The sequence below is a fragment of the Archocentrus centrarchus genome, chromosome 8 (assembly GCF_007364275.1).
Source record: "Archocentrus centrarchus isolate MPI-CPG fArcCen1 chromosome 8, fArcCen1, whole genome shotgun sequence".
NCBI classification, from domain to species: Eukaryota; Metazoa; Chordata; class Actinopteri; order Cichliformes; family Cichlidae; genus Archocentrus; species Archocentrus centrarchus.
In genome coordinates, this window is record NC_044353.1 from 14827243 (window position 1) to 14843683 (window position 16441).

Consider the following 16441-nt stretch of genomic DNA (forward strand, 5'->3'; position numbering starts at 1 on the left):
AAAATTTATTTATGACCATGACTTTATAATAAATAAAGAATTTCAACTATTGTGTAAGTCAAGCAATAAATACATTAATATATCTGCCTTCTGGGCGGTCCTTATCAAGCTTCTTGTGTTCCTTCTTCTTGATGTTTCCTTTCTTCCTCTTCTTATGCACCACTACTATGACCAGTTGGTTAGCCAGCATCAGTTTTTCTGTATCTGGAAGTCCCAGGTACTCACTAAGCACAAGATCCATTGTGGCCATCTTCCTGATGTACTCCTGAATCTTTATTCTTTCATCCAAGATAGTGGTTCTGACACTTACTAGTCCTCGGCATTCCTCCCACATCCAAAGATATGAAACTATTGGCTATTTGAAATTGGCTGTAAATGTGATTGGTTGTCTCTCTTTGTTGGTCCTGCGACAGGCTGGTGATCTAACTGAGGTGTACCAATGTCTCTCACACTGTGACATACTTTCAAGATATTTAACTCGAAATGGCAATGGATGGCAGTTTTTTTTTCAGTAGCTTAAACGAGCCTCCGTATTTATTAATTCTCTTCTCTGTCAAAATATCTACAGTGAAATCATCCATTATTACAGATTTGACTCCAAAATCTGCAGACTAATTTAAAACAAGTTTTGGGTCTTAATTTTAGGGTCTCCATGGTCCTTTTGGCTGAAAATTCAAACTCAATTAAAACCAAAGTTTCCAAAAAAAATAAAAAATTGCTGGGATGAGCAGTTTCAGTGCAGACTGTTTATTAGACATCTGGTTACACAAAACAGACAAAAACCAAAACACAGACAGTAACATAGTTAAGACTAAGATACACACACACAGAGAGGAAGAGAGAGGAGAAGAGAGAAGCAAAGAGACAGAGAAAGATGCAGAACCAGGAAAAGAAGAAGGAGAGGACAGGAAAGGGAAGGGAAGAGCAAAAAAGTTGTATCTTAAAGATGGTACCGTATTTTTCGGACTATACGTCGCTCCGGAGTATAGGTCGCACCAGCCAAAAAATGCATAATAAAGAAGAAAAAAACATATATAGGTCGCACCGGACTATAAGTCGCACTTTTTTGGGGGGGGGGGGGGGGGGGTTGCTAGAATCCGAGACCCAGAGCAGAAATTCCATCTTGAACGGCAATTTAAAATAATAATGGATTAAAGAACAGGACGAACACGGTTACGCCTACGTTATGCTAACGTAACACATTCAGCTACATGACGCACAACGAACACGTGTTCGGTATGTTAACGTAACATTAAGTTATTCAGATAACCATAGCATAAAGAACATACTAACAAGTTAACCAAACCAACCACCAGGATGAAGAATCCATTGAATTCTTCATCCTCGGTGTCACTTCTAAACAATTCCGTACACTCCGTAGACGAAGCGCGGCTTCCTCTTCTGTGTCGCGTTAGTCAGACTCCTCGTCAGCTGCAGTTCCAATTATTCCAGCCTTTCTGAATCCCAACAGGATGGTTGTCACTGAAGCCCATGTTTTCTTGATCCATCCAATGACTTCCAGGAAAGTTGGGTGGCGCATTCTCCCAGTTGCTGTTAAGCTGTGCTCTCCATCCATCATCCACTGTGCCCACAGGTTACGCAAGACTGCCTTAAAGCTGCAGTTCACGGAGATGTCAAGTGGCTGGAGTATTTTGGTTCATGTGTTATAAATGTCACATATACGTCGCTCCGGAGTATAGGTCGCACCCCCAGCCAAACTATGAAAAAAAGTGCGACTTATACTCCGGAAAATACGGTAACTTGCCTTTGACCCCCTCCTAATTTGCATAAAGTCTCAACCCCTGAAACTTGAACCCCAACCAATTACCTTTTAAGGCTCTGCCAACTCTTGTCCCACATGGACTAAAGAAACATACGGCACCATGGTACCTTTTAATTTATGACAGTTCTAGCAGATGTCACAATGATTAATCTTCTTTCAATTAAAACTTCTGCTATGAAAACACCTCTTTGACATTTCCCACTTAACTAGAATGTATCCCCTGCTAATCTATGTTACAAAAAGACTGGCGGGTCTGTAGAACTCCACTTTTGGAGCCTACCTGTCAGAAGAGTTCCTAAAATACAAAAGTCATGTGAACCAGAGATGTTCCTGCAGCCCAACAAGGCCTCAAGCATATATGAGTAATAAACATTACAGGCCTTACCTTTATTCCAGTAACCTTAACACATTCAGTGTTGACTAATCCAGTGTGTGTGTGACTAATATACTTTTAAATGCATGATATAAAAAGTGACAGTAAATATCAATATAAAAGTGATTTAAAAAATCCCCAACACAAGGGATCATTTAAAAAAAAAAGAAAATGATGGTCACTTTATCCTTCCTGTGAGGAGGATAACTCGTATGTTTAAAACCTACTCTGGTGACTATATGCTAAATGACAGGAGTAAACTCAATGTAATATGATGGACATAAAGACCAGACTGCTGCTTACTTTAATATTCTGGGGAGGTGGGGAGTTTCACTGATTTTTACTGATTCACTCTGAGCAATGCATTTCTTTCATTGATTTACCAACAAACGCCAGCTGACAGTTTTCTTGTTCATTTTAACAGGTGTTGATGGTCAGACTCTGGTAGAATTTGACCCAGCAGTCAAAAGGCCAGGAGAGTCCCACAGACTGACCTGTGCAGCCTATGGATTCACACTCTCAGCTACAACATGCACTGGGTCAGACAGGCTCCTGGAAAAGGACTGGAATGGGTTGCTGAAGTTACTGCTAGTGGTAGCAGCAAATACTACTCTCAGTCAGTCCAAGGCCGCTTTACCATCTCCAGAGACAACAGCAGACAGCAGGTGTATCTGCAGATGAACAGCCTGAAGACTGAAGATTCTGCTGTTTATTATTGTGCTTGAGAGCTGCTCAAACTGAATGAGTTTGAGCAGCTATACAAAATCCTATTCTAAAATAATAATAATGCATTAGTCTTATGTAGCCCTTTTCTAGACACTCAAAGATGCTTTACAATTTCATGCACTATTCATGCACACCTCAATCATACTTGGTGGTGGTAAGCTACTAATGTAGCCACAGCTGCTCTGAGGCAGTCTGACAGAAGCGTTGCTGCCAATTTGCGCCTACAGCCCCTCCGACCACCAAACACCAAATTCACACTTAGGCAACGTGGGTTGCACAGGGACACAATGACAGCATGCACTCACACAGGGAGTCAAACCAGCGACCCTCTGGTTGTGAGGTGACCCACTGCTCCACTGCCACCCTATCCCGTTCTCATTCTCACTACATGTTTCTGATATTCAGTGTTTTGTTTGGTGTGTTTAAAGAATACTATCTAGTGAAGTTTTTGTGGGATCTTTTACTAATATGAATAATATTTCCTTTAAAAACTTTTAAAATTCTTTTTGAAATGGCCTCCACTATGATTCCATCCTTGAACCTGCTTTTGTTATCCCTGAGCTACAAGTATTGCAAACAGATGCTTTGTTCCCCATTTCTATTTACTTGTAGTGCTTCCAACACCCTTGATGGGACTTTCAAGTCTCAATCTCTCTTCATATTTTCTCAGCTATGCACTCTAGTTCTCCCTGTAGAAGGAGATCTACTGCATGCAAATAATTTCTCTCTTAATACTAAAAGAGGAATTATTTGCATATAGAGGAATTTCCAAAGACAACAGCAGAGAGCAGCTGTATCAGGCTTTAATGGAAATAGAAACACTGTTTCTCACCAACAGGAATAGCTAATTCTGCAATGATTCATTGTGTAACTCTAAGAACTTGATTACAAAAAAATTCTCCGTGCAAATCCTTTGCTCTGATGCTTCATTTAATTTAATCCATGACTCTCAGTTTTCACCCAGATTTATACCTGCAATAGAAACATATTTAGGCGCGTGCATGTGAAGAAAACATTATTACAACATCAACCTGAAGCAGGAGCTGCTTTTCTTATTTTGCATAAGAAGTCTGATATGAGACAATGAGTCAGTGATGCTCACTTCTGACTGATGTATATTTTTACGTGTTTTGAATGTTTATCAGATTTTTCTCATTAATCTTAAAAATCTGGGAAATTCTAGAGCAATTAAATATGTTATATTACAACCCACTTATGAACCATGCAGTGATCTGGTTCCTGAAATCATTGCCTCTTAAATAATAATAATAATAAATAGAAGAACAGGCACAGGTACAGAGATGCTGGTAAAATCTAATGTCAGTCATAATGAGAGAAACCAGTGTGTTTCTATGTTTTCTGTCAACATGATAACAGCTCTTAAATGAACAGCTTAACGTTTTGTAAGACAAGCAGTACTTTTCTCTCAGTGCATGATTGATGCTCCTTTATTATTATTCTTTACATTTTTCTTGTAGCTGACAGAACTGAGGAAGATATTTACACAGTGTAATTTCCAACATATGAGATGCAAACACAATGTCCACACTCAATTCAGTCCACACAGTGAGGAGGAGTCAATGCAAAACTGAGATGTCTTTCACTCGACTTATCAGGCTGCAGAAAGAATGAAGGTCAGTGGAGACACAGTTTGATATGATGGACTGTAGCACAGGACTGCTGCTTTTAGCTCTCTGCTGGGCAGGTGAAGCCTTATTATTATTTTTATTTGTCTTCATAAAGTTAGAGCTTGTGTTAAAACTTTCTTTTTGATTTGACAGGTGTTGATGGTCAGACTCTGACTGAGTCTGAACCTGTGATTAAAAGGCCTGGAGAATCCCACACACTGACCTGCACAGCCTCTGGATTCACATTCAGCAGCTACTATATAGCCTGGGTCAGACAGGCTCCTGGAAAAGGACTGGAGTGGATTGCAAGCCATTATAACAGTTATAACATCTATTATTCTCAGTCAGTCCAAGGCAGATTTACCATCTCCAGAGACAACAGCAAACAGCAGGTGTTTCTGCAGATGAACAGTCTGCAGAGTGAAGATTCTGCTGTTTATTATTGTGCTCGACACTCACAGTGACCTGAGCCAGCTGAACAGCTGTACAAAATCCTCCAGAATGTATTTTCTATTGAAAATTTACTCTGAGAGATCATTAAAAAACAAAACTAAAAAGAAAAGAAGAATATCCCCACATAACAGCATCAACAGCTAATTTCTGTTTAAAAATAACATTGTTGAAATCATTGTCCAGATATCAATAATAAAAATCCCAAATAAATATATCCATTCTGTAAAGAGTCAGTGGAAAACTTGAATGTCTTAAATCTTCTCTTGTGACTCAGGGGTGAATAACAGGGACTAACTCACAGTTTTACATGATGGATATCAGGACAGTTTCTTTTCTTTCTTTCATTTTCTGGGCAGGTGACTTCACAGATGTTGAGCGTACTAATTTTCATTGATTTATAAACTCACAGCAGGTAAAGAGTTTCTTGTGACACCTTTAAAAACTGAAAAAGTGAAGCAAAAACATGATCAATCAGCAATCAAAGAGCCTGGAGGGTCCCACAAATTGACCTGTACAGCCTCTGGAATTGCATTTAGCAGCTATCATACAGCCCGGGTCAGACAGGCTCCTGGAATAGAATGAGTTGCCCGGGTTGACAATACTAGTGGTGGCATAAAATGCTGGTCTCAGACAGTCAAGACTGTTTTACCATCTCTGGGGACAACAAAAACCAGCAGTTGTATGAGTCTGAAAACAGTCTGAAAACTGACGGAATAATATCAAATAAAGAACAAAAAGCTAAAAGAAATAGAGAAAATGAACATATGTCCATCTGTCACAGTCATTGAACCTTCATATTTGATTCTGTGCAAATGCACAGTCCCTCTATTCAGATCAGCATAAAGTAGTTTCTCATAATTGGCAGGTGTGTGACTGCATCAGTGAGAGGACAGAAGAGCTCACATCAGCTCAGCTTCAGTAACAATCATGTTCTCTGTAGCTGTGATCCTGCTGCTGGCTGCTGCATCCTGTGAGAAATTTTGGTTGATTCACACTGCTAAATATAATAGAAATACTAAATAATAATAATAATGTATTTATTTATTATTAATTGAATAATAATTTAGGTTGAGAATGCCACAAATTGAACTGTACCCCCTCTGAATGGTCTTAGTCAGACAGGCAGGTCTGAAGGGACTGGGATGAGATGCTGCTATCACTCATGCTCACATTTATTACTGTCTCTCTACACTGACCCTTACCCATGAACATGACAGATTCATTTTTCCATACAATGAATATTTCTAGTATACATGTGCATTACGTTTCTTTCTCGGAGGAGGAGTCAAGGTAAAGTTTTTCAGTCTCACCTCTAATTATCTGACTGCTGAAAACAGAGGGCACACAGTGTAACATGATGGACTGCAGGGCAGGACTGCTGCTTCTAATGCTCAGCTGAGGAGGTGAAGACTAACTGATCTTACTTTGTGACTGAAGTTTTTTATCATCCGTACAAAACCCTGCTGTACTCACTTGGGCCTACAGTAAGCATTAAGTGTATTTGATATTATTTATTGATTGATTTATTTAAAGAACCTGGACATCTCCACTAGATTAATGTAATCAGAATAAACTGTAAAATGATATAACAGCAAGATGTCTGAACACCACTGACGTACATCGTGTAAGTTATATTTTATGATAAAAAGCAATAGTAAAAAAGATGAGTAATGACATCTAACTATTCTAGCTTTTTCATTACAAACATTTCACCATATTTACCAGAATAATAAAATAAGCTTGAATAACAGTTGTAGCATAAATTCTAACATCATAAAATCATTTACAACATCAACTGAATGAGCTGGATAAATATGACATTCATTATGACGTTCTCAAGAACTGTGGAAATAATAATTGTCCACTGAATCTAACAATGGAAGTCAAATCTTCCTCTTTCAGTATTATTTTTAGTGAAACTAAATTCACCATTAACACTCTTATAGATGCAGTAAAACTGTTTATGAAACATTAGTTTTCACCAAGTATTTGTAACTTCAAATTTTACATATGGAGCAGCTACTCAACAGGTTGCATCAGACAGCCTGCAGGAAAAGGACCAGAGGGGCTTTGTGCTGAGATATACTGAAGACTCAGCTTACAAAGATTCATTAAAAGGACAAATTCAGTATCAGCTCAGACACTTCCAGCAACACAGTGACTCTTACTGGGCAAAAACATGTTAACAGTGGAGATCACTGCTGTGTATTCGTGTGCCATAGGCATACAATAACACACCTCAAATCACCCTCAGAGCCTGAGCACTTAAATGAAGCCCCCAGAGGAGGAGCCCTCAGACCACAAATAGTTTAAAGGAAAAACTGAAAGTTTTTTTTCTTTTATAATCCAGCCACTTTTAAATAAATCCAAGCTTGACCCATCTACGTACTGTTAACATTTTAGATCAATTTCTGAACTCACCTTTTAAAGGGGGTACCAGCCAATCTTTAGCCTTTCTGTTTGTAAAGACAATTTAAAAAAATTCTTATAAGCATTGCACAACACAGAATCTGGGCCCCTCAAAGTAACCACTAACTGTATTAACCACTAACTTGAATGTTATGGAGAAAAGAAAAAAAAAAATTAAGCATTCATTGTTTAAAACTGAAGTGTCACTGCTGTAACTTTTTATATAACAGGCAGAACTAAAGTCTGTTCTGACTGAGCTGTGAGTCACAAAATGACCACATTCTACAAAATTCACTCCACATAACATATTCAACAGGGCGATGCTCATTCTGATTCATTTTTGAGAAATATTGTTTCCTATGTATGTTATTGTTTTTCAGTGCAATGGTAATTTATTTAAAATAATCATTCAGACTTCAAAGCTATGGGTAAAACACTGATACAGTTTCCTTGTTGTTGTTTTTTATTTTAGGTCATTGCATGAAATGGATGATTTGCTTGTTTTCTGAGTCACAATTGTTGCCAGAGAGGTGGTTGAACAAGCTTCCTTGGAGTGAGGTTCCAGAGGTGAGATTAACTTTTAAGCTAAAATGCATGTTGGTAAGATTGTTCAAGTTTGAGTCTTGAAAAAAACAGCTGTCTCCATCCTGTGAGGAGGAGTCCATGCAAAGCAGGGACGTCTTCCACTGCTACTTAATAACAGATAACAGCCAACTTTGGGTGTGATATTGAAAGATGGATTACAAGTTAGGACTGCTGCTTTTAGCTGTTTGCTGGGCAGGTGAGGCTATTCTGATCTTGATTTGATATGTTTATTTTTGGAGAATAATTTATTTGATGTTTTTTTTTTTCTTTTAAATGTCTTGCTAGGTGTTGATGCTCAGACTCTGAGAGAATCTGAACCGGTGGTTAAAAGGCCTGGAGAGTCTCACACACTGACCTGCACAGCCTCGGGATTCACATTCAGCGGCTACAGGACGGTTTGGGTCAGACAGGCTCCTGGAAAAGGGCTGGAGTGGATTGCTTATATCAGCACTTACAGTTCTCCTATCTATTACTCCCAGTCAGTCCAGGGTAGATTCACCATCTCCAGAGACGACTCCAGCAGTAAAGTCTACCTACAGATGAGCAGCCTGAGGACTGAGGACACAGCAGTTTATTACTGTGCCCGATGTGACACACAGTAAGGGGAAGTAATAGGAGAGTCATACAAAAACTTCTTCCCTTAGTCATCACTACCATTGGTAACATACAGAGTCTTATAGCAGCTGTCCTAATATGATTACTTCTTATTTGTAATTACTTAAGTACTATTCCTGATAATTTAAGGTACTTTGGCAAAATACTCATCTTGTCCTGAGCCAACAAAGCATGTCACAGGTCTTGCGTGCACAAAGATTTTATTATATTTTTTTTTTTTTACAAAGGTTTACTTTTATTGTTAAATTACATGCAAGACATCATTCTAACAAACAGTATAATAAAAAACAAGCAAGCAAACAACCAAACAAACAAAAAACACTGCTGCTTTCACTTATTCTGTTTTCAAGGCAAAACAGTTTCCAATAAAAACTTGTCTCCCCAGTCTTGTCTGTTTTGTCATTTTGTCTTGACCCTGACCTCCTGTGTTTTCATGTTGTTTTTCCTAGTGTTGTGACTAGTCTGCGTCTCTGTCCCTTGTCTGTGTGCCAGTCCCCCGTATGTAGTCTGCGTGTACCTTGGTTAGTCACTTCCTGTTTTATTTTGCCAGTCTTGTGTTCCCTGTGTTTTTTATTTAGTTTTGCTTCCCCTATGTTATTAGTTTCATTTGCTTCACCTGTTGTGCCCTGCTGTTTCCTCTTGCCCTGATTACCTGCTGTGTATTTAAGCCCTCAGTTTTCGTCTTCTGTCGTTTTTGTTTATTTTTGACCTGTTAGCATCAGCACAATAAAGCTGTTAAAGTTTAGCTCCTTGTCACGCGTCCTGCATTTGGGTCCTACCCTTCCACCGCACAGCCAAACCATGACATAAAGCTGTGAGTTGTGTTGACAGTTTTGCAAAGAGTGTGTTATAGTATTGCAACCTGATTGAATGTGTATTCAGTTTGAACACTAGAGACACTGATAGTGTTTCAGCACACTGAAAAGAGGTAACATTCATAAATTATAACAATGTCTATTATCTTTTTTCTCTATAGAGAATTCAGTGCCAAAGCTCAGTATATGAGAGCTGGAAAAAGAAATTTCACTTAATCAGTCAAATTACATAAGTGGTGCTTCAGTTGTTGAAGTGATGTTAAACACTGTTAATTTAAAGGTTGTGAGCACATTTTGAGACATTTAATTGAGACTGTGCTGCCCTAAAATAAAAAGTAAATAATTAAATACATGAAATTAAATCAGTGGTTTAAAAATTATGATAATGTGAGCCAGCATGAAAGAGTGGAACAGAGGGAAAAACAGTCTTCATGAAATTCATTGAATTGCATGGGAATATGTTAAACATCTGAACCTTGTTGCTATCAATGGGGTAAAGTGGTAATCCCTCAATCTGCACAGCACTCTGCAGCTGCAATTTTTATTGGCGCAACATGTAACATAATGTGTCATTGCAATTATTTTGTTCTACTTGAAGCTCTGAATAAGTTTGAAAATTATACATTTTAGCCAGCAGGAAAGAGGTCCACAGGTCCACTTCACCATAGATGCACTCCAGAACAAAATCCACCAGACTCGGCAGAAACTCTCATCACTCTTACCTCACACCATCGTAGAAGAAGTTTTTACATTTGTGGACAAAGCCCAGCTCGCACAACACATCAAAGGCAAGGAAAGACAACGCCATAAATTTCAAACCAAGACATACCATTCATCTGTTAACAAACAGGAAGACACCATAAGCAATGGTAACCAAGAGAAGTGGGTGAAGAACCTATCAGACAGGGTCCGCTATAAGAAACAACAAACTATCCCAACTTGAAGCAGAACAGATCAGGATGAAAGGTTCAGCCACCCTCTCCAGTGCAAGACTTGCTCCATCCAACCTCACCATTCAAGAGAAGAAGGCCATCACAGCCCTAAGTAAGGATCAAAACATCACCATACTGCCAGCTGACAAGGGGAGATGCACGGTTGTTCTGAATTCATCTGATCACCACAACAAAATTACTACACTCCTCAGTGACAACAATACTTATGAGGTGTTGAGACGTGATCCCACAAGCAACTACAAGAAAAAAGTCATCTGCTGCCTGCAACAACTTGAAAAGGAAAGCGCCATTGAAACCTCAGTGTGCTCATGTTTACACTAGCTTGTGAAGTGTTGTGTTTTCATTAAAGATGTGTGCGTGCGCGCTCTCGCACGTATCCTGCATGACTGTGTGCGCGCGCACGTGTCCTGCATGTCCGCGTGTGTGTGTGTATCTTATATGACAGTGTGTGCTGTATGATCCCTATGGCAAACTTATTGGGTGCAGAAAGAGAAGAGAAAACGTGTGTAAAGTGAGAGAGAAAATGAAACGGTCAAACAGTTTTCATTATTACAAAGTGACAAACGTAAAAAACAAACAAAAACATGCTAACAAAACAACAATGCGCTATGCTGAGTGATGAACCTGTAGAAAAATGGAGTGATGAAGATTTGGAAAAAGGCGTTGTTGTGTACACAGATCACCTGTTAGATCAGTACAGCCACAGCGTGGTTTTCTGGTCACGGTAAAGCTGTCCGTTCACGTTAAACCTATCCACCGGGATGACAGCTCGGGAGTCTCCAGATCGGGATTTTTCACGACTTTTCCAGATCGACAACTGCTGCTGGCTAAACTCCACAGACTCACGGAGAGTCTGAAACTCCTTTTGGAGAATTTCCAGAGTGGAAAGGGGAGCGTCGAAACCGGACAGTTTCTTGTCTATGGAGTCCAAAATATCCACTATATCGCTGGTAAGTGGAGAAGCCGCCTCTGAGGAACCTTCAGGGCGACTGCTCTTGGTGAACGGAGCCCCTTTGTTGCCGGAGGGAGTCGGAGTCTTGTCTGGTTTACCCATGAAAACTCGCTCGAAACACTCGTCAGTATCTGCAGACTGTCCGCGCACTCTTGCCGTCCTCCAGTGCGCTTCAGTTAGTGACTATCTAGCTAACATAAATTTTATAACCTTTAAAGCTGTCTATAACTAAGCTGGCGAAAAATATTAAATTCACTAGAATATTTAACAATCAATGGCTTCCGGCCTTGCTTGATATTGCCGAGATTCGCGTTGAAGTCTCGCGTTACTACAACATAGTCTCGGTGCTTATTTTTTTACTGAGGTACATCACCATGGTAACTTGTACTGGCGGTCAGTCCGTCGTTTTTTTTTTTTTTGTTTTGTTCTTTTTAAGTCTTTATTTAACCATTCTCAGAGCATTAACATAATACAAACAAAAAATAAAGGAAGAAAAAATAAACAATAAATAAATAAAAGGATAAATTAAAGTCCGTCAGTTCATCAGTCAGCCACTGACAGAATGTCATGACGTCACAAACTTGTAACAAAATATCAAACGAGGCAAGATTCTTTATTCTGGTTCCGGAGTCTATTAAGTACAACTGCAAACTCAGACAGAGAGACAAAAGCTTGAATCGATATTCTGAAATTGTCGAGATTCAGGAGATACAAAACCAAGATGTTTAAAAGGAATATTAAAGCTGAATTAAAGGGCATCGCCGAGCTGCCCGATTCTTCCATGAACTCGGCTGAAGACTGCATGGTCAGAGGACAGAAACGCAAGGTCTCTGACGATGACGAGGGCTGTTTTAGACCAGCAAAGGAAATTAAATTTTTTCACCACGTGCTCAATGATGAGGAGCAAGCATCCTCAACCGTGGAAAAAAGTAAAGGTAGGCTCATTTACTGAGAAAGCATTGGATTAAATGTACAGATGGACATCTAGGTTTCAGATATTTGTGGCTGTCTAGTTTGGACTACTGCAATGGCAGAAGATTGTTCCAACAGAAACTCACTGGAACAAAGCAGATTTCATTTACTCACACTAATATATATATATATATAAAATCAAAGAAGTTACTGAGGCATTCTGTTTTTCGGTAAAATGGTGTAACAAATTTATTCTTGTAGAAAATGTACTTGACCAGTGTATACTCATTTAGAATTTGATGCCTTCTAAATGCCTCCAGTCCTGATGTTGAGGCCCTTTCTCACCACTGTATTGTTGTCATTTACAGATCCAAAACCCAAGAGGTTTGTAAAGCAGCTCAAATTTGAAGTAAGGAGCGTCGTTCAGTTGCGTGATCCTTCCATGAACTTGGCTGAAGACTGCATGGTCAGAGGACAGAAACGGAAGGTCTCTGATGATGACGAGGGCTGTTTTAGACCAGCAAAGGAGAGGAAACTTTTTCACCACGTGCTCAATGATGAGGAGCAAGCATCCTCCTCCGTGGAAAAAAGTAAAGGTAGGCTCATTTACTGAGAAAGCATTAGATTAAATGTACAGATGGACATCTAGGTTTCAGATATTTGTGTCTGTCTAGTTTGGACTACTGCAATGGCAGAAGATTGTTCCAACAGAAACTCACTGGAACAAAGCAGATTTCATTTACTCACACTAATATATATATATATATATAATCAAAGAAGTTACTGAGGCATTCTGTTTTTCGGTAAAATGGTGTAACAAATTTATTCTTGTAGAAAATGTATTTGACCAGTGTATACTCATTTAGAATTTGATGCCTTCTAAATGCCTCCAGTCCTGATGTTGAGCCCCTTTCTCACCACTGTATTGTTGTCATTTACAGATCCAAAACCCAAGAGGTTTGTAAAGCAGCTCAACTTTGAAGTAAGGAGTGTCGTTCAGTTGCTTGATCCTTCCATGAACTCGGTTGAAGACGCATGCATGGTCAGAGGACAAAAAAGGAAGGTCTCAGATGATGACGAGGACTTATTTAGACCAGCGAAGGAAATTAAACTTTTTCACCACGTGCTCAATGATGAGGAGCACGTTGAGGAGGAAGATAAGTGCATGTTTTTCACTGAAATTTCAGAGAGCTCCACTGATCCAAAAGAAAAGGTGTGCAAGAGGAAAGCCACAGGTGATGGAAAAGCATCACCAGCAAAGAAACAGAAGAGCCTGGACCAGGAGGAGAGGAAATGCAGCGCCGAAGAATTAGAGGCTGCAAAAATCTGTAAGTAGAAAGCAACTTTGCTTCTATGTTAAGGTGAAGAATATAATTAATATTTAGGGTACAGGATAGAATAATTTCTGTTATAGCTGTACTAAAATAAAATCTGTGTCTGTCTGTTCAGGTGAATTTAAAGCCAAGTACGTGGAGCTGCACAAGCTTGGAAAAGGAGGGTGTGGAACAGTGTTTGCCGGCTACAGGAAAGAAGACAATTTTCCAGTAAGTATTTTCAGGTATTCTCAGATATAAGAGCACATGACTGCATAGATTCTGTCCTTTCAGTGTTTTTATTTTTCATGCTAAAATGTCCACGTGTCTTGTTGCATGATTGTGAAATGGTCAGTCGAAGCTGACTCTAAAAGGGTGTCAGTCCCCACAGTCCCATGTTAAAATGTCTGACTTTACAGTGGATATAAATGTGTTTACAGCCTCGTACAAAACAAATAACTGTTTTGGTTTATCTAATTTCCACCTCTATCGCAGCTGTACAGGTAGTTAATTTTTATACAATTTAAAGTTTGTTAAATTTTCATATTCTTGAGGCTGTGGCTGCTTTCATTGAGTGAAATGTAAATTAATATTAGTGAGGTAGAAATCTGGAGCTTTAAATGCTAACCAATGCCCTGTTTGTTGTGTCTTTTAGGTCGCTATCAAACACATTCCAGAGATGAATGTCCCCTGCAAAGTAAAGGTAAGTATGCAATGCTTAAATCTCAATCAATCAAATATACTTTATTGTCCCCACAGGAAAATTTGACTTGGACATCGTACAAAAAATCTATTATACATCTTTGCGCTGTGGAACGTCTGTTCCTCATCATCCACTTTGTTGCCATTTTTCAGGCTGAGAACGGGAAGCAAATCCCCATGGAAGTGGCTGCCATGCTCAAACTTGCAGCTGGAACACCAGGATCATCAGCTACCGTGTCCTTGCTGGACTGGTTCGATTTGAGCAAGGAGCTGATCCTGGTGATGGAGAGACCTGTCCCTGCTGTGGACTTAGATAAATACATAGAGGAATATGAAGATACTATAACAGAGGAGACAGCCAAGGTAAGTTTCCTGGAAGAGCCTTATACTGTACAGCATTGAATCAAAGCACAGAGTATAACAGAAATGTTAATGCACTGACTAATCGTAATTTATCATCTTTCCCAGGTCATTCTAAAACAACTGATTGAGGCGGCAAAAGAGCTCGAGGATAAAAACGTCTTTCACCGGGACATCAAGACTGACAATATTCTGATTGAGACCGGCTCCGATGTGCCTCGTGTTCGCCTCATTGACTTTGGAGTGAGCTGCTTTTGTAACAAAAACTCACGGTACACCGTTTTTGCTGGTAAGATATTTTGTTCCTGCTCTTCACAGATGCACCAATCTGGGCCTTTTTGTTTTTCACTCCTTAAAAATGCATATAATGCCAACATACTGTAAGCTTTCATTATTATATCAGAACAAGAGTTGAAATGAGGGCCAACCTAACAAAAGAAATTGTAATTGTGTATGTTTTTTAGGCACACCTGCTTACTTCCCTCCAGAGTGGACGATCCACGAGTCCTATAGGCCTGGACCCACCACAGTGTGGCAGCTGGGAGCGGTGTTGTATAAAACAGTCCATGCAGGAGCCTTCTTTGATACACTATATGTCCTTGAAGGGAGCTTAGAAATTAGCGAGAGGCTGTCTGAAAGTAAGAAAAGTTCACACTAAAACATTCACTTTTCACTTGGATCACTGGAACTGTTGTCTTCATCTCTCTTCTTCTTTCATTGCAGACTGCCAGGATTTCTTGAAAATGTGTTTCAACCTGGACCCCAAAAGACGCCCGAAACTGAAGGACCTCCTGCGTCATCGATGGTTCAGATGAACTGTCACACAAACACACACACACACAAAATGCTTTTGACAGAAAAAGATTGATGATATTTAATTGGACTATTCTAAATTTCACTCACATTGCCCAGTAGCAGTGAAAAGTTGAAACTTTTGACTGGTACATCAATCTTTATTTTCCGTCCTGGAATTCCTGTAACCCCCCAGCCGTCCAGGGAAAGGGGGATCTCTCTTTGAATTGCCTTTCCCGAGGTTTCTTCCTATCAGTCAGGGGAGTTTTTCCTCGTCTTCAGAGAGAGCTTGGGCTGGTCAGGAGTTCCATCAAGTTATTCTACTGATTATTAATGTTATTTGATTATTAATAACCAGAAATCAGAATACTTGTTATAAACTTAAATAAAAAAAAAATTGATCTCATTTGAGGATTCTTTTATTATTACATTTTTTTAAAACTCATGGTGTATTTTGAGCTATTTACTGGCTGCAAAGGGATTGACACATGTAGGAAAACTGAGAAAGTGTGAGAATTAAAACTCAGTAGCTACCGTACATGAGGCAGGGACATGCTGGGCTGTGTAACGATTAGGAAATGATACTTGAGCAACCAGTTATTTTATTGTGAAACACAGATCACCACTGTTTTACACTCTGGGCCATTTTGTCAAATAATGTAACTTTGGAAATGTCAACTACCACTAAGGGGAAAGAGTACAAATGCACCAGTCCTATGAGGAGTGATTATTTTCCAGAGTATTGTGTTCTATACTTTGTGTAGACGAGAGAGAGGTGTTCTAAAGAAGTAGGTTATCAGACATCTGATAAACCACTCACAGCTTAAAAAAAAAGAAAAAAATGTGTGCATTAGATGAGCTTCTACAGCTTGTCAATAATTTATCTTCTGACCAGAAAGATGCTGAAAAATGAGGGAAGGGAATGATTTCATGCCTTTGTTTTAATAGTTTTCATTTCTTACATTTATAAATTTGCACCTGCATTCTTAATGCGCCCATTTCAGGGGACGAGAGCAGAAACCTTAACTACTTGTGTGGGTTTGACACACTGCAGTTGTTAGGGAAATACA

At 39.3% G+C, this 16441-nt stretch overlaps 1 protein-coding gene and 2 gene segments (V, D, J or C); all 3 read left to right on the forward strand.

Moving 5' to 3' along the window:
* Window positions 1–2430: 2430 nt before the first annotated feature.
* LOC115784020 (immunoglobulin heavy variable 3-30-like) lies at window positions 2431–2881 on the forward strand. The segment is given in 2 exon segments: window positions 2431–2476; window positions 2581–2881. Coding segments are annotated over 2 exon segments (347 nt in total).
* A 5225-nt stretch (window positions 2882–8106) lies between these two features.
* Window positions 8107–8559, forward strand: LOC115784411 (Ig heavy chain V region 914-like). The segment is given in 2 exon segments: window positions 8107–8153; window positions 8243–8559. Coding segments are annotated over 2 exon segments (363 nt in total).
* A 3331-nt stretch (window positions 8560–11890) lies between these two features.
* Window positions 11891–16441, forward strand: part of LOC115783986 (serine/threonine-protein kinase pim-1-like) — a 1015907-nt gene continuing 1011356 nt past the window's right edge. For 3 of the 4 annotated variants that reach the window (XM_030735020.1, XM_030735021.1, XM_030735022.1), the window contains exons 1-2: window positions 11891–12227; window positions 12573–12800. In XM_030735020.1, the coding sequence (XP_030590880.1) occupies window positions 12014–12227; window positions 12573–12800 (442 nt within the window). In that variant the 5' untranslated portion in view covers window positions 11891–12013. Of the gene's footprint in view, window positions 12228–12572; window positions 12801–13145; window positions 13533–13653; window positions 13749–14172; window positions 14221–14372; window positions 14583–14687; window positions 14869–15043; window positions 15218–15302; window positions 15724–16441 lie in introns of those variants that run through there. The other variant, XM_030735023.1, reaches the window with a different exon arrangement.